The sequence below is a fragment of the Tamandua tetradactyla genome, chromosome 26 (assembly GCF_023851605.1).
Source record: "Tamandua tetradactyla isolate mTamTet1 chromosome 26, mTamTet1.pri, whole genome shotgun sequence".
Classification (NCBI taxonomy): Eukaryota; Metazoa; Chordata; class Mammalia; order Pilosa; family Myrmecophagidae; genus Tamandua; species Tamandua tetradactyla.
In genome coordinates, this window is record NC_135352.1 from 27066064 (window position 1) to 27089035 (window position 22972).

Below are 22972 nucleotides of genomic sequence, written 5' to 3' on the forward strand. Positions count from 1 at the left end.
TGTGACGTGATATACACAAAATAAATAAAGGCATGGAGGCATGAGAAACATGAATGGTACAAATGTTTAAAGAGAAAATATATGTATTTAGAATTTTTCAACACAGAAGTGTTTACACACACTGCAACTTTAATATATTACTAACCAATTAAAAATTACGCTCACAAAATTTATTATCTGTTCTAGAACATTTTTCTAGTTAAAAGAAAGTGTTACATAACCAGTACTACTCTTAAGATTCTCAGCATAATTTCTTAGCAAGGGACAAAAAAATGGCAAAAAAAAAATTAAATTAAAAAGTATGATGTTTTTCATTATAATGTTTCAACCTGAGAGATGTTAAAAAACACAAAAAACTCCTTACTGGGTTAATATTCCTTTATGTCTCTGTATTTTTCAGGATAATAACCCAGCCTCACCTGGAATGTTTTCAAGTAGCTTTTGCTGTGCTCTGTGTTTTGTTTCCCGCCTCTGTTCTTCATTTCTGGCGGTGGTGGGTGGTGCCAATTTCCCATTTGGCCAGAAAGCATCCCGGAAAACGTTGATGTAGTAAACCAACATCTGATCACTGAAAATCCAGTTCAGTGTGTCCCGAATTTGTCTTGTAAAAGAAAAGTATTTCTTGGATGAATTTTTAAAAAATTGTATACTCTATTCTCCAAAGGTATTTATAATGGGTAGGTTAAGATACAGCTTGATGTTTGATGAATAAAACTAGGAAATGGATTTTTAAACTCTGGCTCGGCAATTCTCTTTCCTTTTGGCTATTACTGGATAACTGTTCTTTCCTGGAGCTCACCCTTTCTTTGGCAATGACTTCTCCAAATGTTTGTGGTGCAGGACTTGCAGCCTGCATGGAGGAGACTGACTGGCTTGAAACTTACCACTACCTTAACCATGCACAGTACTTACTATACTAATTTCTCCATGGAGGCAGTAAAAACTGAAAATAAAATCTAGGTAAACGCTACTAAAAGTGGTCTGGTAAACCCTCCTGAAGTCCTGGAGGTGCACCAAGCCTTTTTGCTAGCTGTCTCTCAGGACCGCTATGGCAAATGACAGGCGAATACTGTGACCCGGGGGAGGGGGTACATCTCACATGTTCACGGGCAAGGAAAAAAGAAACTCCCTTTCACCAAAAAAATGAAGGGCCTTGAAAAGATATACCACTATTTAGGCTATCTAGCCAATTTAAATTTCCATGGGGATAAAAAATTGGAAAGACACTTGACTTTGACAGTTATGCACAAACAAGCTTTTATGCAGTTGCCCAGGTCTTCCACGCAACCCATCTTATGAGCAGTTAGTCAAGTTCTAACCAGTTGCAGGACTTTTGCTGTCAAAGGTCAAGAACTCACTATTAATTTCTAACAAATTACTGGAAGTTTTCATAATTGCAAAATCAAGCAGTTACTAGATGTCAAATAGAATTCATTACATCAGGTGATAAACAGAGCTTAAAGGGGTCTTAGAGATGAGTCCAGAGTCTCATTTTTGTGGGTGGGGAAACTGAGAACCAAAGAGGTCAAGTGGATTTGCCTAAAATCACAGGGCTGCTTGGGAAGCAGGGAATCGGGGTCCAGCCCCCCACCACCACCGCCACCCCCATTCCCCCCCCCCCCCCCACCGCCGCATGGCACCTCTGCTCTAAGTCAGGCTTTCTCGTCTCTGCAGCTGAGATCTGGAACTATTATCAAGGCATTTTAAATAGTAACTCTGTACTTACATCAAGAGAGAAACATTACTACTTTCTGCAAGGTGAAAATGCGAGTCATGTAGTAGAAATAAAAGGCACTTCTTTTTTTAACAGCAACAAAAGGTTTAAGATATGATCATATTTATCCAAGTGAGATTTAGTTGTCGAAATATATGCACAAGGTTAATAAAAATTTTATAAATTTTTTGTTTTGTTGTAAAAGTTTTATAAATTCTTACAGGAAACATAGTAAAGGATATTTGCTGTTCTTTTTAGTAATTTGAAAATAGAATATAATTCCTTTGTGGTTATAACTAAAAATTTTATTTATATATGACTTCTATTTTATTTCTAAGATTAAAAAAGGTTTTAGTTGCCCATCAGAGGGCTTGTTATTTGACATAGTATCACAAGCTTGGTTTCAATCAGAAAAATGGCCTGTAAGGCAAATCTCTTACCTTTACCGATAGGACATGGATAAAAGAATTTCCAAAGTGGCCTTAATTTTCTTAGTGCCTCAGACTTGCTCATTTATTTTCCTTTTCAATTTCGGCAAATCACGTGTGTGTTCCTTGCTCCTATTTATAATACTGGCTCTTAATTATAAAACGAGCAGCTGCAGTATGTGAGTGGCGAATACATTTAGCAGTTATTTTCATGGTCTGGAGGAGAGGCTTCCTGTAGAGAATTTCCTGGCTTTTCATTTCAGTGGGCCTTTTGTCAGGTAGAAAATTTGCCTCACCTGGCCCTTTGCTATTTTTGCCTTTAGCAGATGATGACACATCATAAAATTACACAGCAGTACAGCATGTGCCTCCTGCCTTCTCCGAACTATCATTCCACATACCAAAATTGCCTTAAAAGCTTCCTGAAGGTTTAGGCTAATAGAAAGTCAAACCTAAATTGATAGAAAATACTTGAGTGATGGACTTTGTAAGACTCACTTAGCTAATTTTACTTGGTCTATTAAAATGTTCTTATTTCATTTCTTCACATAGTGCCAATGACCAACCCAAAGCAAGACTACAGAAAGAAAATGAGATGTCAGCATTTTTATGTAGCTTTTTCTTAGGAAGGCAGGCAGGGAGGGAGGGTCTCTTTTAAAGCAAAATTACATTAAATTAGTGAAATTATTTTATTTGGTCTAGATTTGAAGTACACAGTTCTAAGCCACATAGGGAAATACCTCAGTAGATATAGTTGGAAACAGAATTAGCATTATAGTTTTCTCAGGAGGGCTTAGACATTCATTCAATACCGACTGATTACTTTGTACATGTTTGTACTATGTTTGAAACATATATTTCAGATTCTCTTTCTGAAAACCCTACATTGTCTCTTTAAAAATCTGAGACGTCAAAATATATATATATATTTTTCTGCATGGGCAGGCACCAGAAATCGAAGCCAGGTCTCCGGCATGGCAGGCAGGAACTCTGCCTGCTGAGCCACCGTGGCCCACTCGAGATGTCAAACTCTTAAAGGGCTTTTTGTTTAATTCTCATTCCTGAATTAAGTTGGAAAATCAGGTTTTTCTGGCACTAATAGTGTAAGATGATTCTTTTCTCCTTTTCAACAGACTTGCTCCTCAACTTCACAACCACTCATGGGCTCTTAGAACCTGGGCTCTCAGAAACAAAAGTACAAATATTGTGTGGTCCCACTAATATTAACTAACATTGAGTAAATTTTGAGAGTGAAAGAAGAACACAGGTTATCAAGAGATAGAAAGAGGGTAGAGAGTGGGCATTTGGTGCTGAAGGAATACAGAGTATGCAACAGAACTGACTGTAAAAATTCAGAAAGAGCACAATACTACCTGATAGTAGCACAGATATTAATATAAGTACACTGAATGAAGCTGAATGTGAGTATGGTTGAGGGAGAAGGGCTGGGGGGTACTTATGACAACAGAAGGACAGACAAAGAATAATGACTAAGTATTACTTAGGAATGCCTAGAGTGAACAATAGTGTCGATTAAGTGTACAAATACCAAAAAGTTTTTGTATGAGGAAAAACAACGAATGTCAATATTGCAACGTGTCGAAAATGGGATGGTATACAGGAAAAAATATAATCAATGCAAGCTGGGGTCCAGAATCAACAATAATATGTTTCCATTGAATGTAACAAAGGCATTATGTCAAAACTGTCAACAGGTGGGGGGGCATGGTGAAGGGGTATGGATTCTTTGTGAAAGAAAAGGAAATGTCTTCATATAGATTATGGTGGCAAAGTCATGGCTATTTACTTAAATTGGATTGTATGATGTGCAAACAAAGCTTTATAAATGAACAGAGAGAAAATGTGGAGAAAGAGATGTACCTACTTACTGTTGGTAGGAAAAATTGAGAGATGCTGCCCTTGGAGGGCAGTGTGGTGATTCCACAGGAGGCTAGGGGTCTAGGGGTGGGGTTGCCATATGATCCCAAAACCCTATTGCTCAGTGTATACCTAGAGGAACTGAGAGTGGGGACAGGAATGAACATTTGCACACTGGTGTTTATGGCAGCAGTGTTCACAATGGATTGAGGTGGCCTAAGGGTACAGTGACTGAGGAAAGGAAGGGGGGACTGTGGTGTACACATACAATGGACTACCCAAGTGGTTGCAAGAAGGAATGAAGTTGTGAGGCATGGAACTACAGGAATGAACCTTGAGGACAGTATGTTGAATGCAATGTCAGAGAAACAAAAAGACAAATATTATCACGCTTCACTCATATGAACGATAATATACAAACTTGGAGAACTGATGTCAAGAGTTCATTATCTAATTTTTAACTTGAATGGTCAGTTTAATGGAACACTATAATTATATGGAATCTTGAACAGGGCAAGAGATCTTGTTGGTTTGTACAGATCAGTGTGATGCCCCAGTATATCCTAGAGTAATTTGGGCAGAAAACAAAAATATATTTGCAAAGTCCCCTTTGGAGACTGGGGAAAACGGAAGAAATATTAAACTTCCTCAACTGGGGAATGCCTGATATTCTCACGAGTAGCAGAGACAACCAATTCACTAGGCTGAGTCCTCAATCTTGGGGTTCACCCCTAAGAAATTTACTACTGCAAAGGAGGAGCTAAGCCTACCTACAATCATACCTAAGAGTCACCCCCAGAGAACCTCTTTTGTTGCTCAGATGTAGCTATTATCTCTAAGCTAACTGGGCAGTTGAATAGGGGTATAAATCTCCCTGGTATTGTAGAATAGGACTCCTAGGAGAGTCCGGACCCATAATCATGGAATTGAGAAAGCCTTCTTGACCCAAAGGGGGAAGAGAGAAATGAGACAAAATAAAGTTTCAGTAGCTGAGATATCTCAAAGTTGAGAGGTTATCCTGGAGGCTATTCTTATGCATTACATAAACATCCTTTTTAGTTTATGGTGCATTGGAATAGCTAGAGGGATGTACCTGAAACTGTTGAGCTGTGTTCCAGTAACCATGACTCATGTAAACAACTGTATAACTATACAGCTTTTACAATGTGAACATGTGATTGTGAAAACCCTGTGTGTCTAATGCTCTTTTTATCCAGATGAGTAAAAACAATAAGGATAAAAAATAAACAAATCAAGGGTAGTTCAGAGGTTAGAATGCCCACCTTCCATGCGGGAGACCCAAGTTCTCCCCCCCAAAATAAATATAAATTAATTAAATTAATTAAATAAATAAAAATTTTAAAATAAACAAATCATAGGAGGTTAAGGGGTAAAAAAAAACTGGGTAGATTGAAATTCTAGTGGTCAATGGTAGGGGTAAAGGGTATGGGATGTATGAGTTTTTCCTTTTTATTTCTTTTTCTGGAGTGATGCAAATGTTCTAAAAATGATCATGGTGATGAATACATAACTATGTGATGATATTGTGAGCCACTAATTATCAACTTTGGATGGACTGTGTGTTTGCAAAGTTATCTCAATTAAAAAAAAAGAACTTGGGCTCTTGGAACTGGCTCTTGACCCCTGGCCACAGAAGTCCAATAGCATATTACCTGCTATGTTGCGCTCATCCCACTTTCATTTTGACTTAGAGTCTAAGCTTAGACAGACTCCTCCCTCTCCACCTCTTCCCATAATGTGCCAGGAAAACACTAAACCCAAAATATGCAAACCAGTCACCATGTTCAAAAGAGAACTTTACAGAACTGAAACTTCTGACCCTGGTCAGCCAGAATGCCAGAACTAGCCCAAGCTTTCATCATCTAATTCACCATGCCCACTGTGGGAGAAATTTTAGCAGAAATCTGATTTCCTATTCAATCTTAGAATCACATTAGAAAAAAATCAAGAGAAAAGAAAATACCTTCATTTAGAAAGAGCACTGGCTAATATACCATAAAATAATATGACAAAGGATGGGGCATGAATTCAAAATACTCATTTCATGCAACTCACTTGTTGATGGTTCTTCCAAAAGTGACCTGTACAAGAGAAATTAATGTTCTTCTCACCCATTTAAACACTGAAATAGAAATCAGAGGAAATGTATTATCACAGGACATCACAATTATGACATTTTTATAGCTGTACAAGGCATACATTTTATCCATTTAACTCATCAAGTCAGGTCTATGATAGCTGCAGAATTTGGGTCAAAGTTAACAAATCTCTGCCCAACAACACTCGTTTGACTAAACCTTTCATTTTCTATTTAGCGATCGACAAAATAAAATCCAAGTATTTTTACAGCTTTTCAATGCCCAAACAACAGCTGAGCTCACAACTGGAAATAAGAGTTTACTTCATATGTCCTTCGGATACTGACAACATGTCTATTTTCCACCAGCAGTGTACTTCTTATTTTAGATTTATGTCTAGTTTGTTGAACCCAATTTTCTAACACATTGCTCTGACTGAGAAACCTCTGCCATCAAACATTGATAAATATTTTTAAATATTAATGAATTGATTAATCTAATTCACTCCCCTTTGAATAGTCATTTGTATAAATCATTCCATACTTTTATGCCTTTGGGGAAAGAAAGGTGAAATGCAAGGAGCCAAAATCTTAAGTCAGATGTGAATTCTGCCCTTTTCCGTACCAGTTTCTATAGCAGTTGGGTATAAATAACCTTTTCTGAACCTCAGTTTCCTCATCTAGTAAAGGAAAGCAGTAACATTTGCTTTTTTGCTTTGAGGGTCTTGTCAATATTGCATGTGAAAAAGCTTTGTGAGGGGTTCTACAGATCCTAGACTTTTATTAATAAGGAGATACATTAGTATAGGTATAAAATATGAACAGGAATCAAAGAAGACAAAGAAATGCAAGTCAGAACCTAAACCACATTTTTCATATCTAGAGTCACCTTCATTCACTGAAATGCTGGGCTACTGACAGACGAGGACATGAGAAATTCAGACCTGGCTACCATGTAGCCAAGAGTTCAAGACTCTTGTACCCAGTAAGAAACTTAAAAGGAGCAAATTCATAAATGTCTCTGTACAAGGGCAGCTGCACAAACAAAAATCAACAACATGGATGTGGTTCTAGAATGCAAAACATTCTAAAGACACTTCTTTTAAAATGGATCTAAATGTCCAGCTCAAGTAATGTTGTTATTCTTTCAAGTAAAAGTCAAGTCTTGAAGAGTGAAAAGCATGCCTCCAGCATGGGGATGTATTCATTCCAAGCTGACACGCAGGCATGGCATGTCTGTCAGTGATGATAACTTCAACGCCGCATTTCCAGGGCAGGAAAGAGGGAGCTTATACCCAGAGGGCCTGAGGATGTGTCAAAGTCTGAGAAGACAGCTGAGTTACTGACTATAAAAAAAGACGTACCACTGGTCCCTTTTTGTGTACTGAAAAAAATTATTTTGCCACAAATTCTCTCCCCTTACCTCCCCTTTCTCTACGGCTTTTTCTTATCCTTCTGTAGCCCCTGCACCCAGACAGTCCATCGTTCTTTCCAAAGACCCATTTGTTCCAAGTGACAGAGGCAGCTGCAGCAGCATGAGGATTTTGCTGATGGCAAATATATCACATCTCATTATATATGATGTTCTATTTATTTCCATCTGAAATGTCACTAGCAAACCAAATATGCTCCTGGTGGGCATATGATGGAGGAAGTACATGCTGCAGAGACGATTTTCTACTCCTTCCCCAATCGGCTCCAACACATCCACCACAGGGCAGAGCTCACAAAATCGAACACCATATTCATATTTTGGGTAGAGTACCAGGTGTTTCTGTCTCTTGAATCAAGTTAAACATCAATATAAAGCTTAAAGTGTCTAAAATATGGAAATGCTATTATGAAAGGGTTTTTAATATTTGGTTGATATTACATCGTATTGATATTTAAAAATAATTTAACTATCTCCCATTTCTGAAGTTTAGCTGAGTTCCAACTTTGTATCATTGAAATTATGCTAAAATGAACATTCTTGTTTGTGAATCTTTGTTTATAGTTTAGAATTTAATTTTGCCTATTAATGAATTCTGAACACATCTGTTGGCCCCTTATAGTATAATCTCGCTTAAGGCAAAGTCTACAGCTGACTGTTTTTGTTCTCCCTACAGAGCTGTATATAAAATACATCTACAAAAGCATTTGCTGATTGATATTACATATTCTCTTAGCTTTGGCTTATGAGAATAAAAAGTCTAATAATAAAAGATAATTTCTGCACTCAAAATTTTCTTGTTCATTCAGCCATCAATTCATTCAGGCAGGCATTTTATTGATCATCTATGGGTAGCAGATACAGAGGATTAGAAGACAAATAAGACATGCTTAGCCACCTGCAAGTTCTTCATCTGCTAATAAACTGACATAACTGGAGAGATAAATGAAAAGATGATTCATATAGATCCATTTTCCACATAGGACCAATTCTCAGCCCACCTCCTTTGTCCCAGTGAAAAACATGCTAACATGAGTCAATAAAACACAGGACATTTACAGGGCAATATTTTACTGGCACATGGTATTACTGTGTCTTGCAAATTCTTGCTCTTTGCATTTGCTTCTTCTTTGAGGTGGCAGGGTGTATCTAGCTAGTACTGAGGCTCTGGTATGACTGAGTACACTGGTCTCATGATTTAGAGTTTTGGGGGGCTGTGGGAAGTGTGGGCAGAGAGTAGTAAGTCCTGTTCTGGACTCAAGACTAAGCCATGTACCCTAATTCTACCTCTCAATAAATGCCGCTTTGGGAGCAGGGGTTGTGGCACTTGTACAGCTCTTAGCAAAATGGTATTGTGAGCCCTCATTTTACTATTGTTCCTTCTAGGTACCTCTAGGGTAGGATTTCTCAACCTCCACACTACTGACATTTTTGGGTAAGATAAGTCTTTGTTGAGGGGCTGTCCTGTGAATTGTAAGGTGTTCAGTAGCACACCTGGCTTCTACTCACTAGATGACAGTGATAACCCCTCCCACATACTGTTGTGACAACCAAATATATCTCCAGACATCACCTAACGTCCCTGGCAGCAAAATCCTTTCTTTCCCCTTCCTCCCACCGAGAACCACTGGTCTAGGGGAAGAAGGGTGGCTGCCAAGGAGGGCTGAGGCACTCCTGCATGGTCATCAAACAGACCATCTTAAGAGCATGAAAACCTCATCTTTAATGACAGTGTTCTTCTACTACAGAAGATTATTTTTGTATAACTTTTAGTGATAAAGCAAAGAGGCTATGCTGAGCCACGTAATAAGAAATTCAAAGCAGTCTGCTTTTCTGTATACAGACAGTGAGTCAAAGTGGTACTGAGTAAACCAGGACCCTAAGCTCCATGAGTACAAGATTTGCCTGAAGGCTAGTCAGTATCTACCATGGTATCTGGTTGGTCCTAGAACATATTTGTTGAATGAATGGTTGCATGAATATAAATACATGTCTGATTCATTTCAGAAATAAAGGAAACATTAAATGTGTATCTATCACTTACTTCCTCGAAGTTCAAAAATTTCCCCAATCAACATGAAACATGGTTCAGCCAAAGCATCTTTCTTTCCATCCACATCATCACCATAATCTGACAGGTCACTGTCCTCTTCAGTTTCCTCCTGGGAGTATGGGAAAACCAGAGTAAGCAGTCTTTTATTCAAGAACACTGTTAGAGTTGTTCTCCTCCTTTCAGTGTAAATTCCAAGCTGTTTGCTCATACTTTAGTTTTACATAATCCTTCAACTTTTGCAACCTACAGAAATCTATCCATTTTCAAAAAAACATAAAATGCACTTAGCCTCAGGGGAAAGCTTGATGCAAAAGCCTGATCATTCATGGTTTAAAACAAGCTAATTTTTTCGAAATGAGACAATGTGTCAATGGCTGAGAGATTCCAAACAGAGTCCAGAGGTTATCCTGGAGGTTATTCTTACGCATTAAGTAGATGTCACCTTGTTATTCAAGATGTAATGGAGAGGCTGGAGGGAACTGCCTGAAAATGTAGAGCTGTGTTCCAGTAGCCATGTTTCTTGAGGATGACTGTGTAATGATACAGCTTTCACAGTGTGACTGTGTGATTGTGAAAACCTTGTGTCTGATGCTCCTTCTATCTACCTTGTCAACAAACGACTAGAACATATGGAATAAAAATAAATAATAGAGGGAACAAATGTTAAAATAAATTTAGTTTGAAATGCTTGCAATCAATGAAAGCGAGGGGTAAGGGGTATGGTAGATATAATCTTTTTTTTTCTGTTTTCATTTTATTTCTTTTTCTATTGTCTTTTTATTTCTTTTTCTGAATTGATGTAAATGTTCTAAGAAATAATGAAAATAATGAACATGCAACTAAGTGATGATATTGTGAATTACTAATTATATATGTTAATGTTTTATTTTGTTAAATTTTCTTTAATTAATAAATTAAAAAACAAGCTAATTTTTAAAAAGCTGTCACTGTATTAATAATCAGTGAAGTAATAGGCAAAAAATATTTTCTAATCATTTTGAGTTTAAAAAGGCTTTTAAACTTGTAATTTTAAATTCAGTTTTTTAAACTCGTGCATTTCAAAGTAGTTGAGCTATTTTAAAAACTCTGATTCAAGCTTTCATTCTGTTCTGCAGCTAGTCTCATTTCCTGATCCACATATCACCAAGTCTCAATTCAAAACTAATTATATGCCAGGCACCAGGCTGGTGCAAACGACTGTGATGAGGATACAGACTCTGAGTGGTCCACAGCTATCTGGGGAGACCGACAAACACACAAGGCAAGATGAAGTACTGTCACAGGGTACAAACAATAGGCAGTGGAAAGACAGCTGACAAAAGTCGTTCTAACACATGCATAAAGGTAAAAGCTGAAGTTGTAAGGCCAAGCAGACGGAGAAAGACAAGACTTGGAGAGGCATGAACACTGGGTGAGCAGAGGAAAGGACTGAGAAGTCACAGAGGCAAGAGGAGTTCTCAAGAATTCACAGCTCCACAGAAAAGTCCAACAACATCAAATGTTTTTAAGTTGTTGAGGAACATGAGGTTACTGAGGAATGTGAAGCTACTGGCAGTTGCCTTTGAAGTGTTTTCTACAGAGTGACTGAGCCATAATGTCAATTCTCAGGGCTCCAGAATAAATGAGACTTTGGATGGACCATATGGCATATGAAGATATCTCAATAAAAAAAATTTAAAAAAATACTTGGCCAAGGAGAATGTGCCAGGGCACAGATAGGAAGAAATAAATTGGGAAGGCCCTTAAGAAAAAGCAATTTACAAAATCCTCAGGGACACAGCTTAATGTCCTCCTCTATCTCTGAAGCCCTTCATGCCAGTTTAAAAGTGTTGTCCTTTAACCCTGATTCAGTAGTGTAGGATAGAAACCTTTGATTAAATTGTTTTCATGGAACTGACCCACTCGATTGTGGGTGTGCCCTTTTGATTAGATGGAGATGTGACCCTGCCCATTCAAGGTGGGTCTTGATTAGTTTACTGGAGTCCTTTAAAAGGGGAGACATTTTGGAGAAAACACAGTTGCTTCAGAGCAGAAAGAGATGCGGACATTTTGAGATGCCTGGACTGATGCTGAGAGAGCACGTGCCTCGATAGGGATGTTTGGAGGTACAGAACCCAACAGATGTCACCATGTGCCTTCCCATGAGGTGCTAGGCAAGCCAGAACCCAGAGCTGTATCCCAGAGGAGCTAACGTGAAGGCCCACAGATGCTGAGAGAGGAAACTACTGGCATTAGAAGCTGGAAGCAACAGAATCAGGAACAAGGACCAGCAGATGCCAGCCACGTGCCTTTCCATGTGAGGGACATCTGCCTTTCTTGAGTAATCAAGGTATCTTTGGATGCCTTAGTTTGACATTTTTATGGCTTCAGAACTGTAAACTTGTAACTTCATAAATTCCCTTTAAAAAAGCAAAAAAAAAAATCAATTGGCTAAAGGGGGAAAAAAAAAGAATAGGAGGTAATGGAGGTAAGCTAGCCATGTAGAGATAGATGTTACATGCATGGCCATAAAGAAAGGAGATGGGATGGAAGCTTGAGAGGTAAGTGGGTTTACAAGTAGACCTGAATATATATGCATGTGTCTGCTCTGGGATCTACACAGTTTCTCTTGCAAGCTCAGAATGCAGTAAAGTAACATGCTCCTTTTCATCTTCAGTCCCTTCTGTCCATACTCAAACCAATCCCAGTGAATAATGCAAGAATAGAACTTGGCAATGGACTAAGGAGATGCCAGATTTCAGAGATGTTCTTGTGCAATATTCAGAGCCAAAGGAGGGCTTCGGTGGCCTAAAATGAGTCAAGGGCTACTATGGAGGCAAGTCTGAGTCCAGAATTTAAGATCACAACAAATATCTGCGATCATTTCACCTTGCTTCAAAATATTCCATGACTCTCCATTCCCTAAGAATAAAGTCTAAACTCCTCATCCTGGCATGACCTTAGTCCCCTCTTCTATCCTTTGCTTTATCTCCTATGAGACCACCACAGAAACCCTCCACTCTGGTCAATCAATCTACTGACTGTTCCACAAACATACCGCTTCTCCCGAGGCCTTCAAGAGCAGCTCCTACGCCTCAGTAATGACTGCCCTCCCCCTACTTTCCCACCCCCAGGATGCCACCTTTTGTAGAAGGGACCCTATAGAATTCTCCATTCACATTTCATGTATGTGCTTTTGTTATTAACCTTTTTCTTTCTGTATCTAATCTCTTCCAAGTGGCGTGTGGGCGAGGACAAGCAAGTGCCCCCAAATATGATAGTGATAATGACTGAAAACAGGGGTATCTGTCTTTTAATCCTATAAATTGCATGCTTTCAACAAATATCTGTTACTTCAAACAGTCTTCAGTAGGACATGCACTTAAATATGCTACACAAAATGCCCGAACTGTAGACGGCTCACCTCCTGGTGGGAGAAGAAGTCACGAGGAAGTCTCTCCAAAAACGAGGCTAATGAAAAAGTGGATTTTTTCCCCTGCACATCAATAACCTTGAGGTAGTCAGGAGAAGGGCTCAAAAAGGCATAAAGTGCTTCACTCTGACACAGTCTTTCATCTGAAAGCAGATTCTGTGGAAGAAAGAGGATTAACTATTCCTATCTAAGAACACATCTGTGCTGCTGGGAGCTGTGACAAGTAAAGACAAACAAGGTAGAATTGACTATGGGGGAATGAACTATCTTTATAATTCTGAACTTTCCCCCTGAAATAAAATTTACAACATTAATCCTCAGTGATCTTAATGGCAAACAGTCTTCTCCAAGTTAAGTGCTAGTGCCCTTATCATCCTGCTCGTGTGGGTAATGTGTAGATGACAGAACTCACGGACACCACCAAGCCACCCTTTTATGGCTATGTTCAGACTCTGTACATCAGCTGAGAAAGAACTCTGAGTTATCAGATGGTGGCACTGCCTGCCAGGCAATAGTGTAATTTCACTGTGCTTATTTACATAATTACAAAACTTTTTTATTGGCCTCTAAATTGGAAGTTCTAATATGTACTTATATGGTCTTAGAAGAAAGGAAAGGGTAACATAAATCAAGTTTATTTACATACAAGCAAGTGCTATAATAAAAGTGAGCAATGAATGCAAGAACGTGGTACCTAGTATAAGATAAAGAGCCTAGGAATAAATAAACCACTGGGAAATGTCTCCCCATTTACGAGGTACCCCGTTGGAGAGGTGGAACACTGAAGAGCAGGATGTGCTTCTGATAACAAGGAACGGGGGTGGTGGTACAGGTTAAGTTTTAGTCCCAGAGGAGCTGGTCTGTGATGGTCACAGCCTAGGTGGTCAGATGAAGAGTGAAACCTGACAATCTCTGTGACCCTTCCCACAACAAGCACCCCCGAGAGGGCCCAGTTCTGCCACACTGGGGATGAGGGTCCCAAGGGCGCCACCAGCACCCCAGCGAATGCCGGCTTCACACACCCTGCAGGAGGGTGGCCCGACTGTGGGCCGCGTATGCCTCGGGCAAAGAGAAGGAGATGAAGGGGGAAGAGCAGCCGATGCCACTGCTGTGTTTCTTCTCCCCTATACCGAGTAAACAGGCCCTGATTCCTTTCTCACAGCGTTAAGCATCCAGTTTAATGATTCTCTACCCCAGTAAGGCCATAATTAAGATCAGAAACTTTTTCTAAGGCAATTATTTTATTTCCTCAGGGAAATTTATATAGACATATATATTCTCTCTCTCACACACACACACACACACACACACAGACATGTACATATGAATAAATGAGAGAAAGAGAGAGACTAACACTTTCCAGGCAACTCTGGCTTAAACACATCAGTTTTAACTTCTGATTCCATGATTACATTTTAATATAGCACCTACAAAGAATTTGGCAGTATGCATTATTAAAAGTCTCAGGGCTTCTAGCTACTACTGCGTATACAAAATGTGTTTTAGAAGACAAAGTTCTGTGCCTCCAAGACTGAGAACTTGTGGGTCCATCGTCTGAATAACTCAACTATACTCTGGATATAGATGGCCCAGCCAAGGACAACCAAAGAGTGGCTGCTAATGGGGATAGCGTACTTTGGGCCGGCCATTTTCTTTAAAGGAAAATAAAGTATTTAAAGGAAATTAAGAAAATATCTTTGAGAACTTGGAGTACGCAAAGATTTTTTAACAGGCACAAAAGGCCTGTTAAAGGAAAAAGAATGTTAAATTAAACTAAATTAAATTGAGAACTTCTGTTAATTAAAAAAAAAATTAAGAGAATGAAAAGGCACTCTTCCGAGAGAGAAGATATTTGTGATACATATGGTCTGACACAGGACTTATATCCAAAATGCATACATAACTCCTACAAATCAATATGGAAAGACATACAACATAATAGAAAAGTAAATGCAACTCTGACAGGCACGTCACAAAAGACTCTCCAAGTGACCAATAAACATACGGAAGGGTGCTCAACCTCATTAGTTATCAGGCAGATGCAAATGAAAACCACAAATGAAATACCACTACACTTTCACCAGAATGGCTAAGAAGAAAAAGGTAGAAAATTAGTGTCAGTGAAGCTGTGGAGCAATCAGAACCCTTGTACACCAAGGGTGGGAGTGAAAAACATGCTATCACCACTATGAAAATTTGTATGGCTGTATGTACTAAAGCTGAACATACCCATACTCTACAACCCAGCAATGCCACATCCTGAGTACAGACCCAACATATATTCACCAAAAATACTGTACGGTTTATGGAAGCACACTTCATGATAGCCTCAAATTGAAAATTATCCAAATGCCCACCAACCGTGGAATGAATAAACTGCTGTGCACTCATACGATGAAAACCCATGTGACGACAATAATGAATGCTCTGCAACTAATACAGCACTATGGAGGAATCCCACGCACTTAATACTGAGTGAAAGAAGTCAGACAAGGAAGAGGCTGTACTGTGTGATTCCATTTATATGAAATTCAAAGACAATTATAACCAGCCTCTGCTCTTGGAAGTAGGGACAGTGTCACCTCTGCTGGGGCGGGGTTGGGGGAGGGCACTGACAAGAAGGCAGTTGTAGGGCACTAGAAATATTCTCTTTCTTGGACTGGGTGAGTGTTACATGGGTGTGCTTAGTTTGTGAAATGGAGAAAGCTGTATACTTGTATTCACTTTTCTGTATGAATATTATATTTCACTAAAAAGTTAAAAAAAATAAAATAAAAGAGCAAAGATATTTTGAGGACCTCACACAGGCTTGTGGAAAGAGGAAACAAACCAACAAACTCTTAGAATGATGACAGTTTAATACCATCAAGTAATTTTTCTGCTCATATCAAAAACTTCACACTTGCTTACCTGTAAAAACTTATTTAATTGATTCTTTGACTTTTCCATAAACTTTTGATCTATAGATTTGAAAGGCAGCTTGCTAAGAGAAGGCAACTGAACTTTTTTTAAAGAAGGGAAACACTGTGGGGGAAAAAAGATTCAATGTTAGTTTTCGGAAATTACACCTTAATCTTATGGGAAAAAAAACTTAGAATTATAATTAGAGCAAACCAAATACCTTCCTCCTGTCATATGGTTCCCTCTCAGATTTAAGACCTTGAAGTCTATCTGAAGTCTATCTGTTCTAATCAGGTTCAAGGAATCTGGAGGAATGGAACATTTGTTTGAAAAAAGCTAAATAAAGCTCATCTCCTGATCTACAAATGCTTGGAAAACTGTGCAGCTTGGTTGATAAGATGGATTTGCATAACACACATAGAGAGAGGCTCAATATGCTAGATATGGAAACCTGAGTCACAGGTTGTTTACACCATCTCTGTAAATAGGTATTGACAAAGGAAGACAGGAGAAAGAAAAACTTGGGCTGCATCGCTATTACTGATTCCAATGGCAACATGCATAACATAAATATATTAATAAAATATATTAATAATTAATAACAATAACATAAGACCTCCCATGAGGTCCTAATTTCTGCAGCCACTATGTTAGAAGTCTGGCTTGTCTATTCTATCCTCACAACAGTCCTGTGGGTTGGGCATAAGCACTCCTATTTTACAAAGGGAAACAATGAGGATTGGGATTGAAACCCAGGTCCATCTGACTTCAAAGTCTGAGTTCTTTTTGTCAATTTTCACATGACTTGCTGGTCTGTTCCTCAGATACTGAGAGGACAATGGACTGTAAACACGCCAGACCTAGCCCCATTTCCATCTGAGTATGTTTAACAGAATCAAGGGGAACTGAAAAAGTAAAGGAGTGCAGTTTGCCCACCATAGCTTCACTCCTGCTGTCACCATCAGTGCACCGAGAGGTCCCAGCAACCCCCTGCGGGCCTGGCCATTGCAAGGGCCAGCACACAGCAAATCCCAGGTAACAGCAGTGTGTTAGTTAGATTCAGTTGTCAACTTGGCCAGGTGAGCATACCTAGTCTTGTTGCTGCAGACATAAGCCAGCGGTACGTGAACCTCATCTGTTGCCAATTACATCTGCAGTCAGCTAGGAGGCGTGTCTGCTGCAATGAGTGATGTTTGACTTAATTGGCTGGTGCTTAAATGAGAGATTGCAACGTAGCACTGCTAAGCAGCTCAGCATTCCTCATCTCAGCACTAGCAGCTCAGCCCAGGCCTTTGGAGATGGAGAAAGAAATCACCCCGGGGAAAGTTGCTGGAACCCAGGGGCCTGGAGAGAAGACCAGCAGAGACCACCCTGTGCCTTCCACGTAAGAAAGAACCTCAGTGGAAAGTTAGCTGCCTTTCCTCTGAAGAACCAACAAAATAAATCCCCTTTTATTAAAAGCCAATCCGTCTCTGGTGTGTTGCATTCCGGCAGCTAGCAAACTAGAACAAGCAGTCACAAGTGCATGTAAGTCCCTGAGATGTAGAAGACGAAAATGAAAAACACCTTTCTTACGCAGCCCACTAAAGCACAAGGACAATGGCATTTACCCAAGAAGGATACATAATTCAGGGCTCAGATGGAGGGTAAAGATTTAGAGAAATGAAAGAGGTAGTGAGAAGTTAGAAGAGAACATTAAAATCATCAGGGACCTGAAAAGGTGCTTCCTGCCACAGCTGTCAACAGGAACAGTTCTTCCAAAAAGTAAAAACATTTGATTTTGGCCACATCCTTCTACAAGGAGTTAAAGAAATCACAGCATTCAAAAGACAGTCACTAAAAGGGTTTGTAAAAAATGACTCCAAGAGGGCGGGCCGCGGTGGCTCAGCGGGCAAAGTGCTTGCCTGCTATGCCGGAGGACCTCGGTTCGATTCCCGGCCCCAGCCCATGTACCAAAAACGGAGAAACAGAATACAATAAAACAAGAAAATGTTTAAAAGATGTTTCCCTTTCTTCCTTCTATCCTTCCTTCCTTCTCTCTGTCTTTCCTTTAAAAAAAAAAAAAAAAAAAAAAAAAAATGACTCCAAGAGGCAGACATAGTTCATCTGCAAAAGGAGGGTCTGAGAGGTGATTGTAGGATTTTACCAGTATCAGTCCATTCTGAGCAAGAGGAAAATGGACCAAAATTAAAGAACAGTGATTGAAGAACTTTTAATTGCTTGGGTAAAGGGCAATTATCTCTAAGTAGAAAGAGAATTAGAGAAGAAATTCCTGAGGAAAAAAAATGGGAAGACTAACGAAATGGAAGAAAAACAACCTGGAATTCAAATCTCGTCTGGCCACTATGTGTCCTATGACAATTCAATTTTCCAAAAGTTTTATGGGATCAGTTTTGCTCATTTAACAAATAAAAACAGTGACTGAAATTAGTAGCTCTTTTTGGTTGTTCATATTTTTCTTTTCTTTTTTTTTGCATGGGCAGGCACCGGGAATTGAACCTGGGTCTCCAGAATGGCAAGCGAGAATTCTGCCTGCTGAGCCACCGTGGCCCACCCTAGATTAGTGGCTTTTAAACATTTTTAAACTAAAACCCATAGTAGGAAACACATTTTATGTTGCAACTCGAAACTTAATACGCTATACATACTATCTATATATAATATATATATATATATATACATGCATAAAATGAAAACAAAAGTTCTACAAAACAATGTTCATTACAATTACTATTACTTTTACTACTGATAATACCATTACCACCAAAAACCACAATAAACGTTTACTATGTGACATAATATTCTTGCTTTTTGTATACATTTTACTCCCTTAGTTAATTCTCACAACCACCTCATGAAGTAGGTGAGATAGGTGCTATTAATATCCATATTTTATTGATGAGGAAACTGAGGCACAACAGATTGAGTGGCAAGTTTCAGGTCACAGTGCCAGGTAAGTGGTAGAGCTAGGATTTGAATTCAAGCACTCTGGCTCCAGAGTTTGTCTTTCAACTACAACACTTTGCTGACTCCCTAACTATACGTGATACACTCTCAAATTTTCTATACTTTCTCGTTACCTCCCACAGGTAATTTCACTACCCTCTAATGGGCCACAACTGGCAGCTTCAAAATAATTAGCTCTGGATGATCTCTGGATTCCTTCCAGCTCTGTGATTCTATAGCAATTTACAATAAAGATCAGACAATTATCTGTCCTGAAGCATTTAAACTAGACTAGAGGGTTTGATCTATGAATAAATTTCCAAACATCAGGCTGAAAATGCCACTTTGCCAGTTATCAACAGCAAAGGAGAAAGAGTCATCAGTTTCCTTATCTGTAGAAAGTGAAATGAGTGAATTGAATCCCTTCTTACTCAGTAACTCTGTAATTTTGTGTTCATAAGTATTCATACCTCAGTAAGTTTCCGATGTAAATTCTGAAACTCACTAAGCCTTCTGGGGACTGTCCAGTGCTTAGTTTCAACTCCTCCAACTTCTTGTAAGCTTACCATGACAAAGTAACAGGGCATTTGTTCACCATTCTCTTCTGTAACCTTGAAAAGAAAAAAGCCTCATGAGATGTGGTAGATAGGATTCCAAAATACTTCTCAAGATTTCCCTCCATGGTTGACTTTAAAATAAGGAGATTATCCAGTTGGGCCTAACCTAATCACACCAGCCTTTTAAAAGCAGAGTTTTCTCTAGCTAGTATCAAGAGGATGTTGCAGAAAGTCAAAGCATAAGAAGGATCTGGCATGGTAACAATGGCTGAAGGATGGAGGGAAATACACAGAAAAGACCTGAGAGTTCCTCTAGAACTGAGAGTGACACCCCCCGCCCCAGCCAACAGCTGGCAAGAAAACAGGGACCTCAGTCCTACAACTACAAGGAACCACATTCTTTCAGCAACCTGAATGAGGTTGGAAGTGCTTTTTGTTCCCAAAGCCTCCAGGTAAGAACTCAGTCTGGCCAATAACTTAGTTTCAGCCTTGTGATCCAACAATCCAAGAACCCAGCTACACCATGCTGGACTCTCACCTACAGAACTGTGAGTTCATAAATGAGTATCTGTAGTAGTTTGTATGTATCCCAGAAAATCATGTTCTGAGAGCTAATCCATTCTTGTGGGTGTAAACCTAAGTAGGTACTTCTGAATTGGATACTTCAGTTAAGGTAAGTTACGTTGCAACTCGAAACTTAATACGCTATACATACTATCTATATATACTATCTAGATACTATATAGATAGTATATATATATACTATATATACATGTATAAAATGAAAACTATAGTATATATATATACTATATATATATGTATAAAATGAAAACAAAAGTTCTACAAAACAATGTTCATTACAATTACTATTACTTTTACTACTGATAATACTATTACCACCAAAAACCACAATAAACGTTTACTACGTGACATAATCTTGCTTTTTGTATACATTTTACTCCTTTAGTTGGTCTTCATCTTCTTACTGGAGGTCTTTATAAAGAGGATGAAAACAGAGGGAGAGGGAGAAGCCATGGAAGCAACAAAACCTGGAAGAGAAGGGTGAGAACAGTAGACACTACCATGTGCCTTGCCACGTGACAGAGGAGCTGAGGATCGCGGACAGCCAGTCTTCAGGAAGAAAGCATTGTCTTGATACTTTTGGACATTTTCATGGCTTCAAAATTGTAAGCTCATAAACTAATTAATTCCCATAGTTAAAGCCAATGCATTTCATGATATCTGCTTTGAGTAGCTTAGCAAACTAAAACAGTGTTATTTTTAAGTCATGAAGTTTGTGATAATTTTATGCAGCAACAGAAAACTAATAGGGCAGACTTAACATGCTAGCTGTGTTTTCTTGAAAAACCTAATTAACAACAAGGAAACAGATTATCAGATAAATCAGAACCTCTCTTGGAGAGGGCTGTGAGTGCTTCCCCAGTTAATTTCAGGATTCAACTAAGACATGCATTTTAGTTTCATGAAATTCTTCATTGGGAGACATAATTTTCTCTACATCTCAACTTAAACACATACACACACGACCATAATTCAGAAGAGGCCACTATTGCTATCAGGTGACTCCTCTGATCCATTTCCTTTTTCTTTTCAGTGGCCAAGGTACCACAACAAGCTCTTGAGTAACAAAGGATTGTGTGAGCAAAGTGCCTTGTGAGGGCTTTTCCTTCTTTTTCAAAATCTGCCTTTGGAAGATTATTTTAATAAACCATGAGATGTCAGAGGCAATTCTACGGAAAACTAAGGAGGTAACTGTGCTCTGCCCCTCCCTCAGGCTTCCTACACTATCTTTTTTTTTTTTTTTGTCTGATTCCCAGTGTCTTTTTTTTATTGATTAAAAAAAATTAACAAACAAAATATTAAGATATCATTCCATTCTACATATACAATCAGTAATTCTTAATATCATCACATAGTTGCTTCCTACACTATCTTTTGACATTACACAGCTCTGAACCTACTCCCTTGCAAGATTTCCACCCTAAAGATAACTCCACCTGCATATCAAGGGTTTCTGAACGTTATGCCAGGTTGACTGCAACCTTCCTGTGCTGGTTTGAAATGATGTATGTACCCTAGAAAAGCCATGTTTTAATCTTAATCCCATTTTGCAAAGGCAGCCATTTCTTCTAATTCCTATTCAGCATTGTATGTTTGAAACTATAATTAGATCACACCCCCCGGAGATGTGATTTAATCAAGAGTGGTTGTTAAGCTTGATTAGTGGAGGCATGTCTCCACCCATTTCGGTGGGTCTTGATTAGTTTCTGGAGTCCTATAAAAGAGGAAACATTTTGGAGAATGAAGGAGATTCTGAGAGAGCAGAGCAAAACGACATAGCCACGAGAAGCAAAGTCCACCAGCCAGCGACCTTTGGAGATGAAGGAAAATGCCTCCCAGGGAGCTTCATGAAACAGGAAGCCAGGAGACGAAGCTAGGAGATGATGCCATGTTTGTCACGTGCCCTTCCAGAAGAGAGAGAAGCCCTGACTATGTTCGTCATGTGCCTTCACACTTGAGAGAAACCCTGAACTTCAAAGGTATCTTTTCATGGATGCCTTTGATTGGACATTTCTATTGACTTGCTTTAATTGGGACATTATCTCAGCCTTAGAACTGTAAACTAGCAACTTATTAAATTCCCCTTTTTAAAAGCCATTCCATTTCTGGTATATGGCATTCTGGCAGCTAGCAAACTAGAACACTTCCCTAATCCACTGCCTCCCACTTCCCCTCAAAACAGGCATACCATGCTGAACCTTAGCTTAATGGGAGTGCCAACAAGTGCCAAAGATATGCAAAGGGCACTTCAGTTAAGCTCCCACATAATGTGTGTGCTTTCATGGTGGTTCTTGGAAACCAAGATTTGTTTTGCTGTTGAATTCAGAGGTGACTTTAAGGTTGTGAATTTTAAGTCCAGTAAGAGTGTCAAGCCGCTGAGTGGATAGTAAAGGAAGTGACGAACAAAGATAAGTTGGGCAGATAGGCTCTTACAAATCTCAGGAACTGAATATCTGACAAGCCATTTGAAAGAATGATGGGGCAAAAATTAACCCTACTGTGCTCAGGATCTTGTTCTGTGTGTATTATATGGTGGACATGCCTTTTACCTGCAGATGTCCTCATGACTGATAGTAGTGCAAGTGGGAAGGAGTTGTTAGCAGTAACAATGCAGATACCTATAACCATCGTTCCTCTTAAATGAAATTATTGTTATAGGTGAAAGAAAAGGGATACAGGTTATTCTGCAAGATGTCATTCTATAGAAAAATTTCTAATTCAAAGGATATGGAATTAATTGCTGCTAAGATTTGAGCAACTGAAGTCTTAACAGTCATAACTGAACAATCAGAAACACTTCCTCTCCAAATTTCAAAAAGTGAATTCAATTCTATTTCAACTCTCAATGGAAAAATAAGTTGGTAATTCACGGACATTGTTAGCCTATCCCAAAGATAGTTACACTTAACAATGAACAGTGATAACTTTCTCTATGAAGTAGCATGAGATCAGATCTATACCAGGCAACCTA

At 39.0% G+C, this 22972-nt stretch overlaps 2 protein-coding genes across 12 annotated transcripts in view; one reads left to right on the plus strand and one right to left on the minus strand.

The window, feature by feature from the left end:
• The window catches only part of LRP2BP (LRP2 binding protein), a 46271-nt gene extending 45537 nt beyond the window's left edge, over positions 1-734 (plus strand). For all 8 annotated transcript variants that reach the window (XM_077144267.1, XM_077144261.1, XM_077144260.1 and 5 more), the window contains one exon: positions 401-734. The gene's annotated coding sequence lies outside the window, so the exon portion shown is untranslated. The remainder of the gene's footprint in view (positions 1-400) is intronic.
• SNX25 (sorting nexin 25) overlaps positions 1-22972 on the minus strand; it is a 185824-nt gene that overhangs the window by 2500 nt on the left and 160352 nt on the right. For 3 of the 4 annotated variants that reach the window (XM_077144245.1, XM_077144249.1, XM_077144247.1), the window contains exons 12-17: positions 19333-19473; positions 15926-16039; positions 13007-13171; positions 9595-9712; positions 6097-6163; positions 420-601 (exon numbers count right to left, since the gene is read on the minus strand). In XM_077144245.1, the coding sequence (XP_077000360.1) occupies positions 420-601; positions 6097-6163; positions 9595-9712; positions 13007-13171; positions 15926-16039; positions 19333-19473 (787 nt within the window). The remainder of the gene's footprint in view (positions 1-419; positions 602-6096; positions 6164-9594; positions 9713-13006; positions 13172-15925; positions 16040-19332; positions 19474-22972) is intronic. The other variant, XM_077144246.1, reaches the window with a different exon arrangement.